Source organism: Colius striatus, chromosome 2 (genome assembly GCF_028858725.1).
Source record: "Colius striatus isolate bColStr4 chromosome 2, bColStr4.1.hap1, whole genome shotgun sequence".
NCBI classification, from domain to species: domain Eukaryota; kingdom Metazoa; phylum Chordata; class Aves; order Coliiformes; family Coliidae; genus Colius; species Colius striatus.
The window spans coordinates 101,229,215-101,252,222 of NC_084760.1; the positions used below are offsets into that span (position 1 = coordinate 101,229,215).

At 34.4% G+C, this 23,008-nt stretch overlaps 1 protein-coding gene across 1 annotated transcript in view; it reads right to left on the bottom strand.

The window, feature by feature from the left end:
- The window catches only part of PACRG (parkin coregulated), a 227,877-nt gene that overhangs the window by 101,866 nt on the left and 103,003 nt on the right, over positions 1–23,008 (bottom strand). The window contains exons 4-5 of the mRNA XM_061991617.1: positions 9,758–9,929; positions 1,125–1,274 (exon numbers count right to left, since the gene is read on the bottom strand). Of these exons, the coding sequence (XP_061847601.1) occupies positions 1,125–1,274; positions 9,758–9,929 (322 nt within the window). The remainder of the gene's footprint in view (positions 1–1,124; positions 1,275–9,757; positions 9,930–23,008) is intronic.

The following is a 23,008-nucleotide window of genomic DNA, read 5'->3' on the forward strand; positions in this document are numbered from 1 at the left end:
CTGAGTGAGCTGATTGAAGGTTTAGCAGGGGGTTGGACTAGATGATTCTAGAGGTCTGTTCCAACCTCTACCATTCTGTGATTCCGTATGATCTCTTAGTCAGTCTTTGGACAAGCATTTTTCAATCTAAGGTGAATCTTATACTCATTCTTCAGTGACTAAAAGATAATATATTCTGTAGTAATGCAAACAGAAAAGTATATTAGGAAACAATGCTGTAGATAACTATTGAAATTACATGAATTTAATGAAATTATTTCATGAAAAATCTCTTTTGCAAGACTATGAGGAATTGTATTTTGATCTATATGGCTGCATGTCAATAACAAAAACTTTAACATCAGTAATTTGGTAGATAACTAAACAGATAAAGCCGAAAGCTTAACTACAGAAAAATATTAGTTTTTCAAAAGCAAGATACCTCATGTTGATCTCATCTGGTGACTGTGGTGTAAATGCATTCACAGTATACAGTACTTATGGCACTAATTACTAAAGACTGAAACTGACAGTAGAAGTTTGCACTATAAAGAAAACAACATGCTTATCTGTAGATACAAATTAAATTTCTCTATAATAAAACCCACTAAGTGAGCAATGATAATTTCAGACTTCACTGTTTTCCTAGACATTATGTAACTAGAAATTTTTCTACAACAAGGAGTCCTCTTGAACCTCAAATTAATTATTTTGATTCCTACTTTTACTTTTATTCTTTCTTAAGCCTACTGGTAGCAGTGAATTGCTTGTGAAGGCACAGCATGGAATAAAAAGGCTGGAATGAACTAACATGTTGGAATGAGGAAAAAAAATCTTTGCAATTTATTAATGTATTCAAAAGACTGTTACAAAACTTTACAATTTAATTATTGGAAGATTATAGAACTGCTTCAGTGCTTCTGTACTGTGTTAAATAAACTGTACGTGCAAAGAGTAATAAATGAAATTGTTAATTCCAGTTCATCCCTAGGGAATAGTAGGGGGGGGCTTACATTATTTAGAGCTCCAAATGGATTTGAGTTTATATACAGTAATAAATCTCAACTACATTGTTAATTAACCCTGCCTCAAGCCCCTTTTTACCCCAGGAGTTGAAAGGCACAGTGTCTGTTAGGTTAACTCACCATTCATATTCTTAAAGATGTTTAGGACCGGGAGGATTTGCCGATAATAGGGCACCAAGGCCTCCCCCACCATGTCAGCTGACACCACCAGGTGCTGGAGGACTTTCAGCGTGATACAGATGACCTGTCGGTTACGAAGGCTCAGTGCATCTGTGATGTAGAAAGAAAAATAGTCAGAAAGCAGAATTAATTTCTGAAATGTAGATGGAGGGGGAGAAGTCCTCTAATAGGCAAATTTAATTAAACTGTACTCTGCTGGGGATTGTAAGTGGGCCTTTATTAGCCCAGCTTTGAAAGATCCCAAAGATGGATTGCAGTCCTGATGTTATAAAACACTGCCTTGTCTGATTGTTATTTGTTCCCACAATTTGTGCTGACTCTTCAGTAACCCAAAGAATGCAGCTCATTATTCCCTCATGCTGCCTGTGTAACAGTGGCATGGTCCAAACAAATACAAAATAAATGTTCTGTAAGTACCACTTGGGGCCAATGGAACTGTACAACTGCAAGACAACCTGCAAAGGTTGACAACAGATACATTCTAGTGCAACAATTAGTGTTTGTATGTTCGTACTCATTTATTTCATGATCATTTTATTCATTCGGCTAACAATTCCTACTATTCTGAGAATCAGTACAATGCAGCAAATGTTTATAGAAAAAAAAAACCCACAAAAAAACCCCTTGTAGGCTTTTTTTAAAAGACAAACATTCTAGGAAAAAAAATTCTCTTGCCTACTTAGATTTTTCTCTTTGCTTTCAGTGTCATGCTTCTAGTCTTATGACATTAAGACATTCCATAAGCACCTTTTGTTTTTCTTTTTTAATTTTACTAAAAGCAAGTACTTTGCATTCTCTTTTGTAATTAAAATGAGTCATGCTTGAATTTTTTTTCTTGCAAAATCTCTCTAGTTATAAAACCTTCTCTGAAATTATGAAGCTGGAAGCATTTGTTCAATTTAGCATGCTATTATATATTGGTCTAATTCTCCAGCGTTCTGCCCACTTACATAGATGTTTACATCATTGCACTGGGAAAGCAAAAACTGTAAAAGATAAGTTTATATTCTATGCTATATGTTTTATAATCACAGAATTATATAAATATATGATTCGACATAATGTAAGTACAAGGGAAGAAAATATAGTAAAGGACACATTGAAATTTGAAGAGGAGTTGCTAACAACTTCTTCAAGAACTGCCTCTTCACACTGAAGTAACAGGATTCAGTTTTGCTGGGACTAAGTTTTGTCCATGCACAGGAATGCCATTTCATAAGGAATTAAGTAGTATTCTCTCACAGGAGACACGCCAGGTTTTCCATCCCTTTAAGCGTGTGCACTGTGCCCCACTCGAATTTGTTTCCTATTGCATGCCTGATGGACGTTAAAAATCAGAGCTAGAGATCCAAAGCAAGTACAAGGCAGATTGGTTGTGTGACTATACAGAGACTATCCTTGAAAATTAATAAGTAATCTCCCTTCATGCCTCTTTGTATGCTTATGAACAGTATACTAAAGCTACTGTACAAAAACAGAGAGACCAAAGTATAAAGGCCCTGTAGTGCATTAGAGTGGTTCCAAAACAAAGAACTGTTGCTAAAATGAAAACAGACTGAATTCCATACTTCTCATTTGTCAGTCCTCATTGTAGTCACCAGGATACACCTAATTCATATTGTCTCTGAGCATATGAATGCTCAGGGAGTTTGTCAATGCAGCATGCTCACCCTAAGTTCCATCAAAAGGTTGGCTATTCCAAATAATGCTTTCATGGGTAGATGTTCTAAGGCTGCTTTAGTGAAGACAGATACAATTTTAAAGATTAGGTCCAAATGTCAGGCAGGAAAATATTTTCTTACAGAGGAAAAGGCATTATTAATTTTCTTAAAGGAGCAACTAGAAGCAGAAGCTCTAGAGTTCAAGCACATAGGTTTATTCATTACTAAACTATCATACACAGAAATAGTAGCTAACTGAACTAACAGGAAAATTATCATTAAGATTTGTAATTTTCAGTACAATAATCATTAGTTATTCATATAAGCATAAAGGAATATTTATTTTTGTTTTTATGAATGAATTAATATAAACATGAATAAACACTAATAATTAACTTAAAGGACATAAACATTAATCAATGACAGCAATCACAGCTTCTTAATCCTTAACCAATCAATTGTACCCACTTCCAGAAATAGTTCTTGACTGTAGAAGCTGTCCTAGAGGATGAGAGACCTTATTTAGGGTCACCTACAGTGCATCATATAAGTGGAAACGGCTGTCCAACCAGCCCTAGGAAGAACTTTTTTTCTGCAGATGGTAGCTCCCAAAGTTTTTCAGTTTCCTGTCTTCAGGAAGACAACCCTTATTTGAGTGGAAGCCAAGATTGTTCCAGTAAAGATTAATTCCTTAATGAAGTCAAGAGTGTGAATTATGTCTCTTGACTGAGAAGGTGTTTCAATAAGTACATGAAACCGAACACATACTGAATCCAGAGAATGTTTTCATAAAAGAACTCCTCATAGAACCTGTCACACAAATTTCCTTACATCTGAGTTGTGCTGTAGGGGTGCATGCTGGAACTTTAAAAGGTAATACCAACACTTGTTTCACCTGCAAGCTAGAGAATCAGCTGGATACTTGTCACACCTCCCTCAAAACAGGGGCATCCCATCCTCCACTTGACACACAAAACAAAATGCAGAATTTGGACCACTTTTTAATGATAAAGTGATGGAGATGAGTAGAATCACACAGACTACAGAATTTGAGCCTGAAGGCCTCCAAATTGCAAAAATCTGTAGTGTGTGTTAGAAAAACATTTCTAAATATCAAAAGTAAGATCAAATTGACTGCAGAACTGTTGTTACTAAATATTTGGACTGTGGCATGAATAACAGTCAACCAGCTTCTGGCTTGATTATATTAAGCACTGTATAAACATTTAATTAGAGACAGTCCCTGCCCCAAGGATACCTCAATTTCAAACATATGTTTATCTTCTAAAAATCTGGTAATTATTTTCTGTGTACTACCATCACTGCAGACCATTCTCCCACACGAAACAAAGGAAGAACATTTTAATGCAGTATAAGAAATAAATGCATTTCAACATTTTGAAAAATGTCAGTGATATCCAGAGGTTAACAGAAATGGAAGTACTTGCATACTTATATAGAAGTAAAGAAGATAATTTAAAACTCTAAGCATAGTACAGTTACATATCCCTAAACAAGAAAGCGTTCATAAATATCCAAAGTATTCCAATTTGAAAGCATATAAGCCTGCTGCCTCTTGACCTAGAAGTTTGCTCTAAGATACGGATCTTCACAACTGCAAAGTGAATGACCAGTTTGTTTCTCAGATAGCTTTCTTCTCCCTGAAGTTTTTTTAGAGGACTTCCAACTCCTACCATTCTGTGATTCTGTGACTTTCCTCCCTCATATGGTCATCTAGCCTAAATGTTATGCATTGTACAATTCTCTTAAGCAGCAACTTAGAAAAAAAATCAAACTCAATAAATTGACAGTTGCTTGGTAGTTCTGGTGTTTTCTTCTTTAATGGTATATAAACTTGACAATTTGTCTGCGATTAGGATACACACTTTTCAAGGAGACCCTCAAGCTCCAATAACTATCTAGTACAAGTACATAATGAAGCATTTACTTCAAACATATTTTATTTTGTACTGGTACAGTTTTTCTAAACAAGTATTTTCTGAAGTTCATCATAACTTTCTGAAATAAAGCAGAATTTTAAAACGCTTGCAAGTAACATCTGGTGTAAAAGCTCAGTATCTGAGTCAGCTCTAAGTTTCTTCCATTCAAAGCTATAGTAATCAATAATTATAAAATTTGACAGCATTTTTCAACCACTGAACACTTTTGGGATGGAGGTTTTTCACAGTGCTGCTTGTTAAAGCTTGTTAAAAATGTGCTGATATACAATACCAATTGATTGACAGCTCCAGTGATTTTTCTTTTTGTTTTTTTTAAATTTCCTTTAGCAGCAGAGATGTTTCTTAAGATACATGTCACTTCTTTTTCTTATCTATTTAGATAGAAGCAGCTCACACATGAAAAAATATAAATTATTATTTTAAAACTTTTGAGTCTTTTCCTTGAGCAACACTTCTAAAATCTCAAAGAAAGAGACCTGGAAGATATGTAAGTTGATATTTTTTATTTTTATATTTTATTTTTATGTGGCACTTTCGAAAATCCTATCTGTCCTAGATGTTGCCTACAATAAAGGTTACAGTTCTCATCTTTGGGATTGATTTTATAAGCCAGGAAACATGACAGCATTTCTCCTAGTATACAGTGGATCTTTTCCATGGCACAATCTGTTTTCCCATGAGAGACTGAATCAGAATGTTCTTCCCCAGATAACACATTGATAGCCTGATCTCTACAGAAACAAATCAGGTTTCTCAATCTTCCACCTCTTCTCAAATATTAAAGTTCATATTTTGGTAGTTATTCTCTTTAATTTGCACTGGCTTTTAATTACATTCAACTCTTTTTCAAATATACCTGTGAATCTATGTTTAGAAATGCACTGACAGATTCCTTTTCCTATTTAGGTCTCAAAATCAAAGATTAAAACCAATTTGGTTCACATTCATATCTCCCTCCTGAGTTGGTAAACAGAGCCTCTATTTTAGAAAATTCTTTGCCTGAAATAGAACAAGATACATAGAGAAGGTCTTCAGCAGGACAGCAATAACGCAGGATTAAGATGCTTCAGTTGTTGTGATCTACTTAATCTTGTCGATCAAGGGCTTCTCTTAAATTTACAGAGTAACATTTAAAGAACTGCTAACACATAATTTTGTCCTAAACTTTCCAAATACATAGCACTTAACTACCTCAACTGATGTGCTAGAAGTATTATGCTAATTTTGCAGAACAGTAATGACAGCAGTCACAGAAACAGTGCTTCATTCAAGACTGAATAAACCCCAAAATAACAACATTGTGTTCTGTCAAGTAAGATCATGATCCAATTTTCAATACAGATGTACAGATCCTTCTTGCAGTATAACTGAAGGAGTGATCTGATGCAGTGAATTGATGGGAAGGAGATATAGGGGGCAAGTCACGAAAACCATAGGTCCATTTTGTCATCAAACATTTTGTCCTGTAAAGCCAAATCCTAAGGTGCAAAAAAGGCTAAGATTCATAATTGCATCACCGACATTCGCAAGAAAAAATATCTAGGATATTTTTTTTTTTCTCAGCTTTAGTTGTGTGCCTGTAATTGTAGTGAAGAAATTCTTCCTTGTATTTCTTTGGAATATCTTATGTTCCAGCTTGTACCTGTTGCCCCTTGTCCTATCATTGGACATCATTGAGAACAGCCTGGCTCCATCCTCCTGACACCTACCTGTTACCTATTTGTAAATATTAAGGAGATCACTCCTCAGTCTCCTCTTCTCCAAGCTATAGAGCCCCAGCTCCCTCAGACTTTCATCATAAAGGAGATGTTCCACTCCCTTCACCATCATGTTTGTGGCCTTGTGCTGAAGTCCAGCAGCTCCCTGGTCTTCTTGAGCTGGACAGGCTTAGAACTGGACAAAATATTCCATATGTGGTCTCACGAGGGCAGAGTAGAGAGGCAGGAGACTACTCACTACACCCCTACTAATACACTCCAGGATACCATTGGCCTTCTTGGCCACGAGGGTACATTGCTGGCTCATGCTTATCCTGCTGACCACAAGGACCCCCAGGTCCTTTTCCACTACACTACTCTCTAACAGTTCATTCCACAACCTGTACTGGTACTTGGGGTTATTCTTTCCCAGATGTAAGACTCTACACTTGCCCTTGTTGAATTTCATTAGAGTTCTCTCTGCTGAACTCTCCAGCCTGTCCAGGTCTCACTGAATGGCAGCACAGCCTTCTGGTGTGGCAGACACTCCCTCCAGTTTAGTATCATCAGCAAACTTGCTGACAGTGCCCTCTGTTCCCTCATCAAGGCCATTAATGAATAGACTGAACAATACTGGTTCCAGCACCGACCCCTGAGGGACTTCACTGGATATAGGCCTCCAACTAGACCCTGCCCCATTGATCACAACTTTCTGCCTTCTTCCCTTCAACCAGTTCACAATCCACCTCACTACCTGATCATCCAGCCCACACTATCTCAGTTTTGCTGCCAGGATGCTGTGGGAGACGGTGTCAAATGCTTTACTGAAACCCAGATAAATCACATCCACTGCACTGCCACCATCTATCCACCTGGTTACATCTTCATAAAAGGCTATCAGGTTGGTCAAACGTGACTTCCTTTTGGTAAGGCCATGTTGACTGCTCCAAATGACCCTCTTGTCTTTTAAATGCCTGGAGAAATGTAATTGGAGGATTGAATGAGAAAAATATAGACAGGAGTAAAGAGGAGCAATAAGGAATCTAGTTTCTATATCATTTGAGACAACTTGAAATGATCAGTTTTCAGCAAAATAATCTAACATATATCTTCTAATTTCAATCACCTGTACTGGTTGATGGAATCTTCAAAGGAGTAATGCTTTGGTATTCAAGAATCAAATTACTTTTTAAGAATCAGAGACCTTAGTTTTCTTTAAAAACACTTTAAGCCTATAAAATCAAGTTTGTTTAGAATTAATCTTCAGTCTGTGATCCTAACAACCAGAACTCATTCTCAAGAGCAACAGTCAGGAAGAAGATAACAATGTTTTTAAAGAGGTAACTTACTTTCTGTAGATGATAGAAATCAACTTATATGATCTACAGAGAGAAAAAGATTATGTCCCAGAAAACTACATTTATTTTATAAAAATATTTCAGCATTCTGTGAAATAAAGAAGTATTTAATGACTATTAAATAGTCATTTAGACTATTTAATGACTATTAAATACTCTTAACAGTGAGGATACATGAGGACAAGTATAAATGCCCTTAGAATAACTGCTAGCAACAAGTTCAACTTGACTTGTCTAAATGCAAGTGACATTGATTTGACATTAAACAGGAATTAACTACATTGTCGTCCAAGACAACAATCCAACTTTTACATGCAAACAGAATACAGACAATAAGAAAACAGAAATCAGCTTAATTTAGAAATTTATTAAACATTAAAAAGGACTCTGTAGGTGACACTGAGGAAAGACTGTTCTGTGTATTTAGAGACAGCAGTATGTGACAACCAGATGAGTTTATTGTGGATGCAACTGAGTCAAAGAACTACATTGCTATATTAGTCAGTCATAGGAAATTTAAAAAATTTTAAAAATTTTAAAAATTCTTAGAAGTACACACTTGCAGAGTCTTTGGGGTGGCAGTGTCTTTTGTTTTTTTAAATATATGAATACATCTTTAAGGAGGAAGAAGCTTTTACCATTGATGAAACTTACAGTCTTCATACATTAAAGCTGAAACAAGAGCTTTTTTAAAATAAAAAATAATCCCTGTGCAATAAAATAAAGCAGAATCAACAATTAAATTTACTTAGCAGATTCTTAACTGCATTCCAGCATCATAAATTATGGCTTGATTTCAAAGACTGTGTATCAAACACGTATAAATATCCTTACCTAGCAGTCTCTTTCTAATGCTGAAAGCTGTGTATCAGGTAAAGCTTCCAGGTAATTATTTCTATGATAGATTCTGGTCTCAGTAAGACTTTTGAATCCTAGGTAGCTACTGCCACAAACTTGCAGTCTTTTCTGAAAAAATTATTTCAGCTTTTGAAAAATTGATACTACAGTAAATATATTTGGGTGACGTTGGAAATACAGTTATAAAGAAATGTTATGATATCTCTACATGTCTCCCTTTTAAAGAGGAAAAACTGTAGCATTGTTTTCATAACCTTTTACAAGTGTCACTTACAGAGTAACCATTCTCAATATTATTTATTCCTTTTGACATTTTCAAAATCTACAGTAAGATAATGCCATCCATAATTAATCTTTTTAAATGGAGAATAAACTGCATGAAACACTACAATTCTGGCCTTTTCAGTACTGTTCCACTCCCCCTTTTCCATTTGACCCTATTCATTTTGTATCACAAATACAATGGCTGCGTTTTGTTCTGTATTACCACGGATGCTGAATCATCTCAGGAAAATAGGATAAAGGCCAGCAATGATACCATTGCCGATCAACAATAGAACAGAAGCCAAGTTTAACAAATCTGAGCACCTGTTAGTATAGGTGTAGCATGTAGACTTTAGAATTATAATATCTAACTAAAAGATGATGGTGGTTCAGAATGACATCTCTCAAGGTACTGCTACAAAGAAATAGCAAAGGAAAACAATAGATCTGAAAGGTTATGTGCTACAGGAGAAGAAATTTCAGTTTTAGTGGTATTACACTTGTATTAAAAGAATTCATTAACTTTCACATATTTTATCTCTGAAAACCTAGATATGACAACTTAAAAAATAATATTATTCCGGATTACTGCATGTAGCAGGTGATTGAAGGAATTGGCCTTCTGGCCTTATACCTTACAATTTACTCACTTTTGCAATAATCTGCATAAAATGTACAGCCTGTCACATTCCACTGTTTAATTAGCAACTTGTCAAAACTTCATGTTATATAAATGGAATTTGAGGGATTTTTTTTTTTCACACGTTCACCTACTTTTTATTGGGATAATAAGCTCAGGAATGACAGGAAGAATCTTGTTTCCACCATGTTCCAGCATGTCATGGATTCCCCGACGAGCAAAAAACTCACATGGAAATGACATTTCACAAAGTCCATCAAAAAACAGAGGCAGAAAGAGCTGATAGTCCAACTTTTCAATCTCTATCTGAAAAGATAAAATAAACAATTAAATGCAATTTTTCAAAAGCAAGACAATGCGATCAAGTCGACAGATCATTCACATCATTTACACATGTGTGTTTAGTAAACGATAATTGTATCCTTGCAGAATATCACAAAGACCCAAATATGGTTTCTGGCCAGACATAGAAATCCAGAAGTATGAGACTTAAAGAATTAAAATGAATATTACTTCATACATTTTCACTTCATACAATTTCACATTTCACAGTACCAGATTTTTATATTCTTGCTTATACACCTTACTGTGTAAGTTACCTATAGGAATCAAAGTGGACATTTTAAGAATAAGTTCTTTATATTTCAGAAAATAATTAATCTTTACAACTTTACCTGGAAACTCAGAAGAACAAATAAAACCAAGAATCCTGTAACCAACAAATATCCAGCACAGCACAGATATCACTATTTGTACAGAATTCCCAACTTTCTAGAATATTGACCTAATTTTATTTCCTATTAATTTCAGGAGCAGAATTCGAAAGAAATTCCATGGTTATCTACTGTGAAAAAACACAGAGAAACTAGGTATCCATTTCTAATAGGAATCTCCCTCCAATCCTAAAATATAAAGTCTGTTAACATTCCCATGGTATAGATGTTGTTACAGATTGTGCATTCTATCTTATTTTTCTTCCCCTTTCCTTCTTCTACTCATCAGCACTATGATGTTACCATACATTCAGGACAGTCAGAGAAAACCAGAAGTTGTTTGCTTTAGCCTGTCAAGTCTCTGAATACAGCTAAGAAGTGACTCAATAGAAAAGCACTTTCTCTGAAGAGAATATGATCCTCAAAATCACTTGGAGATCAATATTTCTCTTTAAGCATCCATTTTCATCTTTAAAACACTGCTTAGCTGCTACCCTATTTTTCCAGAGATCATATTTTGGTATTGTAGACACTTCCTCCTTCACACCTAACAGGCTTTGTTACATAAATGATGCTGAAATAAGTATCCTAAAAAAAAAATAGTCAGGTTTAGCAAACGAACACTCGGCCCTTGATTTGGGGCCAGTAATCACATTCTCACTTGAATTGTGGAAGAAAAGTTTGAAATAAAGTAGCCAAGAACTGAACTTGGGATTTATATTTCTTGGGTAAATCCCATAGTCAGCAAGCATCAGATATACACTCCCTGTTTGCAATTATGATTAATTTTCCTCTCTTATTGATTCTGAGCAGATTAAAATCCTGGTCCTGTACACCTTAGCTACAAACTTGTCTACTTCAGTCTTTCCTGGTGAAATCTATCCGTCCATGATAAATGAAAATTAATTGGAACAGAAAGTAAGTCCTTTACATTTACATGTCTCTATTAGATGCCTTCAGAGTCAATATCCCAGATTAATTTGTAAGAAATTAAAAAAATCACTATTCCAAGTAACCATGTATGAAGATCTTTAAAAAACATGAATCAGAAGACATTTAAATTCTTAAATTTATGGGGTTTGTTTTTCTTGAGACCATTCAGCATGTCACAGACAAAACTTGTGAGATGCTAAAAGATCTCTTCCAAATTCACTGGCAACAGAAAACAGCAATATACTAACTACAAATTTCTGGTGACAAGTCTATATCAGAGGTCAAATTGTTAATTACAGCAAGAAACCTGCAACAGGTAAGAAGTCGACAAGTGGCCAGAAAATCATTGATGAAAAAGCAGAGCCAGGAAGAAGCCATTTTTTCTCATTCTCTGTCAATAGGGTAATAGGGTAATAAGACATCCTTCAATATTTTTCTTTCTGTCTTTTAATTTGTAGTTTATAAAATTATTAGGTTTCATTTTTTGTTGTTGAATGTTCTAGTTTCAGAAAATTATAAATAAGACCTACAGCTACTTATGTCTGGGGAAAGATTTAGATGTGAAAAAGAGAGATAGAATTATTAGTACGTGGGATTTTTTTTGAACTGGTGATGTGGGTGTTTCATAAGGAAAAACACCTTTTTCAGATTATGTCTCTCTCTTTTTGTTAGAGTCCATTCTAAAAATCCATTAGAATTAGAATCCATTCTTATATGAGGTTTTGATAATTCTTTCAAACTTACCCACTGTTTCCACGGAAAAATATCCCTGATGGATACACATCCATGTTAGATTACTGATCAGAATTTGCAACTATTTTGATCTTTTCTCCTACTCTTCACTAATATCTCCTCTTATTTTATCTACCGTTATCTTTCTTCTCAAAGATGTGAGATCTCTAATAACTGAAGCTTTTTTTTTTGCCTTGAAATACACTTTTTTGTTTCAGATAGAAAGATAGATTATCTTTTCAAAAGCTTGTAAATATTTTTCAGTGATAATAACTGGTGAATAAAAGATAGTATCTTTATCTACCATCTCTGTCTTATACATTACATGCACATAGGAATGTTATATTAACTGTAAGGTGAATATGGTTTCTGAGTTTAAAAAAAATCATTACACAAAAGCTTGATTTTGAAAAAAATTTCTACAAAATATAGGTATGACAAACTCTAGATCTTAAAGCATTTGTGTGTGCTCCTCATCTCTCAGATTCAAAGTCATAAGTGGCTGGCAACTGATATGGCTATGAAAAGGGCTCTGGTTTCTAACTCATTTCTTGAAGTGTCAGGTCTCCAAGTCTACAGCTAATTTTTACTTAACATTTTGTGCTCTATAATAACTCCCACAATATGGAAGTCAGAAATATTTTGCCTTCTATTTTATAGTGTGAAACCCATTCCTTCTGTGTTTACTATTTAGCTTTTAAAAGTGGTTATTATACAGCTGTTCAGAGAAAAATGTGTTTTTTCTTTTTACGCCCACAAAATTCTTTTGTTTTTCACATCCACCCACAAAATATGCTGATTAAAGCTCAAATTCTTGGCAAAACTTGTCCACATCTGACAATAATGCTGCATCTATGGATTTTAAATGGAAATCTCAAAACAATTACTATGAACTTCTGTACTAGTGGTTTGTAATTGTGGAATCTAGCCTCTGAACTTTCAGTAAATAGTAATAAATATTGATATATTACCATAAAATAAGATCAGACAATAAAACCATCTGTATTGTAATCAGTAAAATATTCTGTTTCATGAAACTTTCATGCTACTTATGCATACTATATGCTCCCTAGATGAAAAAGAAACAATATACTGTTTATAATTGTTTTATCAATCTGTATAAACAATGAACAAGACAAGAGGAAACTAATGGCAGTATCACAGTTAATTTGACCAGTAGAACAGCTGTTTCTATGAAGTAGCTCATAGTGAGAGGCAGGTCTACTGAGATAATGAAAACTCAGACAAAGAGTCTAGATTGTAAAGAGTTAAAATATCCTTCAAGGCTAATTTGCCTGTTAGATGAAGAAGGAAACTTAAGGTATAGCAGTTTGACAATAAGGATGTCATTGGCCTTTCTTAAACAAACATATTTAAGGTAATCTGGCAATCTATAAGGCAAATCTGAGTTTTAGAAGGTAGTGTTTGATACATAAACAACTTAATATTCCATCTCCTGTCACATAACTGATTACATACTACTATATGTTTTTGCTATGATTACCCAAAAATTGATTTGATCTTCTAAAATCACGATATCTGTTTATGTACTTATTTAAGGTTTTTTCCAAGGCATTAGAAGTAGGTATAGTAAAAGAAACTCTGGAATTGTTGGTTTGATAAGGATAAACAGGAGCTTTTGTAAGGATTATGAAGATTTTTTAAAGATTCTTTGGTAATATAATAGTTTCTTTTAAGATTTGTTTTCAGTTCTATATCAGCTTTTTAATTTCTGTTTTCTAGGCTAATGGCAAAAGCAGAAACATCCTTGAAGAGACTCAGTTTTTAGTTTCTTTTCTGTTTTTTCTTCCATTTCTTTCCACTTTCTATCAAGGTTTCATTTTTTCTTCAATATAGTAAAGATGATGCCTGTGTACTTTTGGTTTCTTGTTTTTAGTGTATTTGTCTCTTGATTCATAATGAGATGTTAGTATTAATCCTCACTATGGAGCAAGTAATACTAATATTTTCTAGACTTGATTAGAGGGAGCTTTTAATATGGTAACTTTCTTATGGTACTTATGGTTCAATGCTCAATTCTGCTGTGGCACTTAGTTCTTATGCATTTTTCAGCAGAAAATTATTTTCTTTTTAGTTAGCTATATTTCACCTTTCAATACATAGCAAAGTGTCCTTGTGGCCAAGAAGGTCAATGGCATCCTGGGATGCATCAAGAAGAGTGTGGCCAGCAGGTCAAGGAGGGTTCTCCTCTCCCTCTACTTTGCCCTGGTGAAGCTTCATCTGGAGTCCCGTGACCAGTTCTGGCTCCCCAGTTCAAGAGGGACAGGGAAATTCTGGAGAGAGTCCAGAACAGGACCACCAAGATGATCAGGAGATTGAAGCACCTTACTTATGAGGAAAGGCTGTGGGAACTGGAGCTGTTTAGTCTAGATTTGAAGACACTGCAGGGGGATCTCATTAATATTTATAAGTATATAAATAGTGGATATCAGGAGGTTGGGGCATCACTTTTTTCTTTTATACCTAGTGACAGGACAATGGGTAATGGAAAGAAGCAGGAACACAAAAAGTTTCATTCAAATATAATAAAAAAATCTATTTTACTGTCAGGGTGAGGGAACCCTGGCACAGGTTGCCCAGGGAGGTTGTCGAGTCTCCTTCTCTGGAGATCTTCAAAACCTGCCTGGACAATCTCTACCATTCTGTGATTATATGATTCCATGATACTGCATAGGCTCAAACTAAAAAGACTCTCTATTGAAAGGTTTTTCCACTGCTTTCTCTCAACTGACTTTGCTGTCTAATCCATGTAGATGCTTTTCAAATTTTGGGGAAATACTCATAATAAAATGCATCCACTTTTGGCTCATGCTTGATACATATGAATGAGAAGCAAGACTGAAACAGAAATGGTTTGATCAAAATTATTTGGCAATATGCCAAAACTAGTCAATTCATAACCTACTGTAAGCAACAATGGGTAGAATTGGGTATGATCAAGACCTCTGTAATGCTATTGAAAATCAAACATTCTAATTTATATCATTACAATATACATATTCCACAGATATTATTTGAAGAACTGCTGCTAGCACTGATGATGGTCCTGCATATAGTAACCAAAACATTTTCTTCGCAGTTGCCACACGTGAAGGTGACACTCTAACTTTACTAGGGTTACTGAGGTGAGAACAATTAATAGTTAACAAGAAGGTCGTGTTATTCCCTAAATAACTAGAGGATCAATGATAGGGTAAAAAATGGGGGTAAGGAGAAGAAAAATATAAATTTATGTAAACTCCTTCACAGCTGGAAAGAGGGTAAGAAACCAATCTGAAAAACTATAAGTATTATAGTATATACTGAAATGACATGCAACCTAAGAATTTTTATTTAAGAAATAGATTCTCAGCTATGTGTGTGAATCTCTAACAGTCTGTGAACTACACCATCCAGAAGATATTTTTGGACATTTCAGCAGGGAGGGGATTCTACCCTTGCATTTTCTTTCTTTTTAATTTAAATTGTACTGCCTGGATTTAGATTTTGTTAATATACGCTTGCTGTTAATACAGATCAGGCAGATCTGGCCAATATAGAGGAGGGTTGGTGTATCATACAGGAAAAAACAGGATGTTAAAAAACCTCAGGATTCTGAGATATATGCCTTATAATACGACGTGCAATGTTAAACTGACAGGCTGACAGCAAGAATTTCGTCTACAGTATAGGGGTTCAACAGTGTGACACAGTAGGACAGGAAAAAGAGTGGAGGGGACTAATTAATCATTATGAGTCAGCAATGTGAAGCAGATATGAAAACAGTAAATATTACTTAAAATGTATGAACTATTTCTAGTATATATAGGAAAGCATTAAGGCTACTACACAAGGCAGTTGTGAGAGCCCAATTGTTATTATCTTCAATTTGTCTTAATACAAAATATTTCATTTCCAATTAATTCTTCATTGGAAATAACAGGGAACACTGATATATAGGAATACCCCAAATTGGAAAAAGTAAAGGAAATTAACTGTTAATATGTACTTATTTATCTGGATTATGAGCACATTAGATTGTCTGAGTCAACTGATTTCTAATAAACCACACAAAATATCCTATTCTTCTAATACAGCAAATAGCTGTAGACTACGCTTAAAGGATTACTTTCAATTGATGGGAAGCATTATAAATAGAAGATGAATGCACCCTGAGAAAAGTGCTCTGTAAACACGACTCTGACAAATGTGGAATGTACTTGAGAATTGTTGGGTGATGCAAATAATGGACCACACGATAACCTCAGTGGCAGACAAAAGTATCTCTGCTACTTCACAATGTGTGCTTATCTAGTTACATTCTTGCTGCTCAAAGACCTGCTGACATCTTGTTAGACACACCCAATTGTTCCATTTTTTTTCCTTACATGATTTATTAATATGTTGTTAGAGTTCCACAAGCATAATAAATATGAAACATTAGATTAAGATAGAGAGGAGTTATTTCTCTACATTTTGCTAGTCTCTCTTATTTGCAATTATTCAAAGCATTACATGATATGTAAAGATAATTTGCAATTATCATAGCCCTGCAATGTTATAAGTATCATAAACACCTACTTTCAGAGGTGAATGGGAATTAATGACTCCTCAAGTGTTCATAACCCCATGGTAGATTAAATTCCACCCTCAGCTGCAACATCTGAGAAATCTCTCATAAGTGTACTTAGCCACCAGTTAGAAGCAGAGCACAAACTCTGTTCCTCCACTACAGATTGCACAAAGGATTATTATTGTGAAGAAGAAACTTTCTTTTGCAGACGCTTAATTAGACACCTTGTCTCTGAAAAGGAAAGCAAAGATAATAAGGGTAATATTGTTCTAGTAATAGGGAAGGGGAGGACACCAGGTAGAGATTAAACCTCTTCCCTCTTAAATGCAGAGTTTGAAGGTAGGACAAATAAGGAAGTGGCTGCAGGACTCTCTTCACTTTTTTGAGGAAGACACATTAATCTCCATTTAGTTACATTGTGTAATATGGACTTAATTTAAGCTTTGTCAGAAGAAGAGTGGATCAGTTTGTGCTTCCCAAGAAAATATATACAATGCAGTATATCAGCATATAATTAATTTTAAATTGAATTTTTGGGAAAAAATATTTGTCTTTTGCTCAAAGAATGTTTGCTACCATCCTAACATCCTTTTGTTACTTTTCAAGGACTAATTGTGAAAGTAAATCAGGAGAGAGTTACAACTTCTTGTATCACATTGAGAAAGCTAGTGGTCAGGTTATTGTTTTCTTATTTTTGAGATTTATTTACTTCCTCTTTGCCAATTATTCATGAAAAGTTATCTCTCAAATTAACTTTGAATTCTTTGGTTTTAATAAAATAAGACAAAACAGAAAAATTAAACACAAATGTCGAGACAAAGGCACATAACAAAAAAAGTGTCTGTGGGAAAAAATAAAAATAAGTATGTGAAGATTTATTTTGTTTTAATAATTAAACCATACCATAAAAACACAGAAAGCTTTCTACAATATAATGCACAATCAGAATTGTCCATCCATTCATTCAATTTTGTCATAAGTTTCAAACATAGACATAGTGAAAACCTGACAGTTTTATGGCTTTAGAAATTGTGGAAGCTTTTAAAACATGTCATTAAATATTATAATTTGCATTTCACACACAATATTTTTTAAAAATAGAATAAAAATGATGAAACCAAATGGCTCAAAAGCAAATGAGAAGAGTGATTTTTCTACATTAAGAGTATTCTTTGAGACTGCTCCTATCAGCTTCTGACTTTTTAATGACAGGAAAGTGGACAGAATGGCCATAATAAATAGAATAAAATAGTGATACTGTATTCACTCTCCCCAACAGAAAACACAGGCTATTGCTACAAATGATTTAAGATGAGTCTACATTACCGTATTAGTTTGGAGACATTAAGCAATTTCAAAGTTGATCTAAACAAGGAATAGCTACATTCTGCAGCAAAACCAAATGCACAGCAAATGGGTTTCTATACATAAATGTGATTAAACTATCTCCTTTTTTAAGTCTTTCCCATTATTCCTTTATTCTGAGGAAGATAAAGGGGTTACTGATGGTTCCCTAAAGGAACAGACATGTTATAGGCTTGCTCACAAATTCCCAAAATGTGTTGGCATGGGGGATTTCTGAGCATTGTCAGAGGAAAAAGATATCATGCCTATCATACACTTGTTCCAATCTGCAAGTTTTAAGGTTTTATTCCTATACCATCAACATTGGAAAAATTATTCCCTCACATTTAATTAATCTCCAAAGACATAACTGTATAACTGTGGATAACACTACTGTTAAGAAAAATGGTACAAAATAAGAAGACATAGTCCACTGTCCATTCATTTCTTATTATACAGTTAATGTTATTGATTTCACACAGCATTTGGATTGTTCTCTTCATGAGAACAACCACCTTTTCAGGTTGATTTTAAAAAAATAATCTATACTTCTCAGAAGTATAATCATGATCCTACATGCCTAGTGATTTAACAGGTTGTCTCAGAAGTTTACCAAGGACCGAAAAGTTGATTTAGAACACTAAATTAAAGGTTTTGGGTCTCTTGCTGTTATGAAATAGGCTTGCTATACACAGCAGAAACCTGTAGACTGTATTCTGCAGTTTCAACTTGTTGAAAGCAATCTAAGGCACAGTTTTAAGAGTTAACAAAATAATAGATAAAAGACATCTGACTCTGAAGATATTGAATTAGGATTTGAAAAAGCTTTCAATAGAGTACTTTTCAGGACATTATTAAGTTAGTAACCACAGGAAGCAAAAAAAGACATGTCACAAATTAAAAGCTGGTTACAGTAGAAGAAGAAAAAAAGTTAATGGTGGAGTGCCCTGGGGACTTGAAGAAATGATGCTGCTTAGTTATATTATCACAGGCCACAACAATTTAAAATTAAAATATTAGTCAGAATAACAGAAATTATAGAATATTGCAAAGAATTGAAATTGACTCACAAAATGATATTATTTCCCAATGTTGTAAAGATAAAATGCAATATAGAAAAGTAAAACCTATAAATTACTTCTGCAACTTATAATGCTGCAGCTTCTGGTAATTGCATTGATTAAGAACTTTAACGGTGGCTCTTATTTCAAATACTTGCAACTAACAGTTTGGTCTGATTTTGTAAAAAGCACAGACTGAGGCAAAGGTCAACACCATAGGCAGTATTAAGAAAGATGACTTTCTGAGTACTTTATTGAATAAAAGTTTTAAAAATGAACACTTTAAAAAATCTAATTTCTGTGATACTCTTTTCTACCTGCTTCCATCTTGTATCTTCTGGAAGCCATATAACATTTGGAACACTTTTTTGTAAGAAGACTTAAAGTGATACATTCTGTGCGAGCCAAGGAGATATAACAAAGATTTTTATGGACTCTAGTAAAACAAGAGCTTCAAGGAGAAGAAAAGCTCATTAAGTTCATATGAAAAATGAGGCCTATTTGGGCAGAAAGTGAGAACAGTTCTGTCTGTACATTCAGAGCTCTCCTATGAAACTCGCTGTCTGCCTGTTCTGTGAGTGGAATGAGCCCTACCTTATATGTTCTCCTTTCTGATGGGGAGCATTCCAGGAGAAGGTGATTGCCACAAAAGGTCGAATTGTGCTCTGTTCCATTAATGCCACCTTAGCACTGAGACATGCCACATTGGCCTAATTAGGAGTTCTTGACTGGAGTTAGATAAAAATTTCTGCTCACTGAACAGAATTACCCAATCCATCACAAAGAGAAATACGCCTTATAGAAGGTTGGTGAGCAATTTTACCTTTACCAAATTTGGGATGAATTTAAATTAGCTACTTTTGGTTATAGCCCTTACATAATGAATTCAATGAGCGACAGAAGCGGAGATCTACAATGTTTTAAATGCATATAGTAAAATCTAAATGATTTATAGTATGGGTTCAGATGTGAAAATAATTTGTCACAGCAAATTGTGTTACATAAAATACAGAAAATCAAGTCATTATTCTCAACACATTTGCTGAACTTACTTTTAAACGGAAATTAACAAAAAAGTAGTTTAAACATTAAAACACTGACATCTAGTCAATATCTTGCTAGACTTAAGCTACTCCATTTTAAAAATCAAGTCACAAATATAAGTAAGATGCACAAACTACTGGACATTCCTCCACTTCCTAAAAGCCCTAGCATAGGGCTTCTAACTGAACTTTATTTTTGTACTGATTAAGCTTAATTAGAGAACAAATACATGTAAAAGTGACCCAATTACTCAAGACTTCTATTTGCATATCTCTAGAGCTAATATAACTAAGTAGGAAGGCAAGTTTCAACTGAGTTCAAGAAATTGTTTAGTTTGCACACTGCATGGTATTTTAATGGTACTTCATGTAAAAAGGCATTACAACATTTAATACTATTTAGGATATTATATGCATTAGAAAATACTTTTTAATTTTTTTTTTTTTAAATGAGAGTGGATAAAGTCACTCCAGTAACTGGAATATTTTAAGATATGTATGACTCCTTAACACTTGAATTCTTTACTGTCCTGGAGTGGATTATAGACACTAGAAAAGTTTCCAGCAAGATGAATTTAAACATACAAAAAAAGTGTCTGACCTGCCCTGGGGCTTCTTCAGAGTCAAGGAGCTAGATTAAGCTCTGTACTAATTAACAGGATCTCTTTTAAGGGGGAAACTGGTCAAACCCTTACTGATGTTTAAGACCAAGGGATTTTTGAAAGTGTCAAGAAGCTAAAATGGGTCTTTGGCATATGTTGACAAAGCATTGCATAACTGCTTCTTGAATGACAACTCTTGAAAGTCATCCCTCAATTTGAAGCGTTTCACTAGCCCAAGAGCCTCATTTGGTTCAATTTCCCATGTATGGAAAGGACATTCCTTCCTGGGAAAGAGTAATGTCTATGGGAAAAAGCAATGTCTAATCATTTACATATAACCATCCAGAATCCAGAAAAATACTAAAATATATTACAGCAGTTATCATGAATACTGTAAATCTAAGCCAGGAACTCTTGCATCTCAACCTACAAAGAAGTTATGCAATCAAATCTTTCTGAAAGAAGTTGGAGAAAGTAGAGTCACAATATATGAATCTTCACTAATTCTGGGAAGAATACAGAGGAAAAATAAAGTATTCTCACAGCCCATAAGGGTGTCTGAGAAGGAGTAAAGACAAAGAGCAGTTTTGGAGCAGAAGACTGTACAAGGAAAAGGAAAGCCTTTGTCCAATGGCTTACAAGAGTCCTGGAAGATGGCTCTTAAGTTACTTCAGACTTTTGAGACATGGTATGGTGGAATGAAGCACCTGAGACAATGTGCTAGTGGTGCCCAAAGGTAAACGGCAGACAGGTGAATTAAATACCAAAGGAACTAATTCCAGACACTGACAGAGCCACAGAAATGGAAGGGAATACTGCACCATCTGCTGGCTGATATCAAACACCGTGAAGCTATTGTCCTCTATTTCAAGAATGAACCTATGAAACAAGAAAGCCAGGAAATTATTATAAATTTCAAGGTAAGATTATGGAATAAGGTGATTGGGCGAACATAGAAAACTAAGATTTTCCCCTTCTGGCAACCAATGTTATTCAGAATAAATCAAAACTCAAGACTAGCATATAATTTTCAGAACTGATAACCAACAGTGTGACTAATAGATGTTTGTATTAAATATACTTATACTTAAAACCAAAACGAAGTGGGAGGCATTCTCTGAGCCCAATGCATAATAGTGTGGAAGAGATCATTTTTGTACAGCTAAATGCTTTGATGTACAAGACAGAAAGATTGCCTTTAAACTGTATACTGTGAATAGTCTTGGAAGTTGCTAATTCTAAATCATGGATGAGTATTATCTAGGCAAATAAGCCCTGGACAAAATCATTTCAGGGACTGTGCTATCTACGTATTTAACAGTGCTGTGTCAATGCTCAAGGCTATGCTATGACCCTGTTTATTTTCTAGGATAAATTTGGAGGTTGGCATGACTTACACAAAGTGAGGTGAGGTAAAGAACAAAAATACATTTTGTAAAAGAAAAAAGTCTGCTTGCATAATTTTTCCATACTATATTAAATATGTTAAAGCATATATGAGTAAAATGTTTGATGTAAATCTATCTGTCAAGGCTATTAAGCAAGTTTAGTTGATTAGACAATATTAATCTCAAAAAGTTAAAAATAAACCTTGCTTTAGGAGGAGATTAAAGTTGCTTGTGGCATCTGACATGGGTGTCTGTGAAATGAGTCACCAAACACAACTGTTATATTGATGGTGTCACTGAAAATGGCATTTCACAGTTGGAAGGAAGTCTTCAGATGACTTTCAGTCAATATATCCATACGACCTTCACTGATATTTTTGAAGATCATAACTTGCAAAAAAAATCACCAGAAGTTTAAGTATTGAAATTATTAATTTGCTTCTTTGTGGTATATTCATTTACTTGTTATAGTTTAGGTAGGTGTAGTCATTTGGATTTCTGTGTAAAATGCCATTGCCAGCCCAGACAGAAATTTTCTTCAGGTATTGAATACAATATTAGTGTTATAATAATTGAGTACAATCAGATACTTGAACAGATCTTCCTGATTTTTTTATTCATAACAAATCTGCTCAGCTATAAAAAAGTGTGGCACTTCAAAGGGGCAAACTGTTGATCAAGAACTAACAAGATATTGAATTTGGAAACCCTTTTCCATGTAGTTCTGGTGGCTTTATTAAAGATTTATTTACTTTCTCAAGGAAATCTTTTTTCAAACCATATTCATTTCAGTAAGATAGAATAAGGTCCTGGAAGGAAGAAGTAGTTTTGATGCAATCTGAAAGGAAAACATGCTGCAATACCCAAGGCTTTAATCTGTTGGTGTAGAAAAGTAACAAAATTTTCTTTAAAATTTGAAATATAAAACTCTTGGTAAGACACACTGCTAAACAGACCTCAATAAAATAACAGAGATCACAGTTTTTTAGAAGCCTC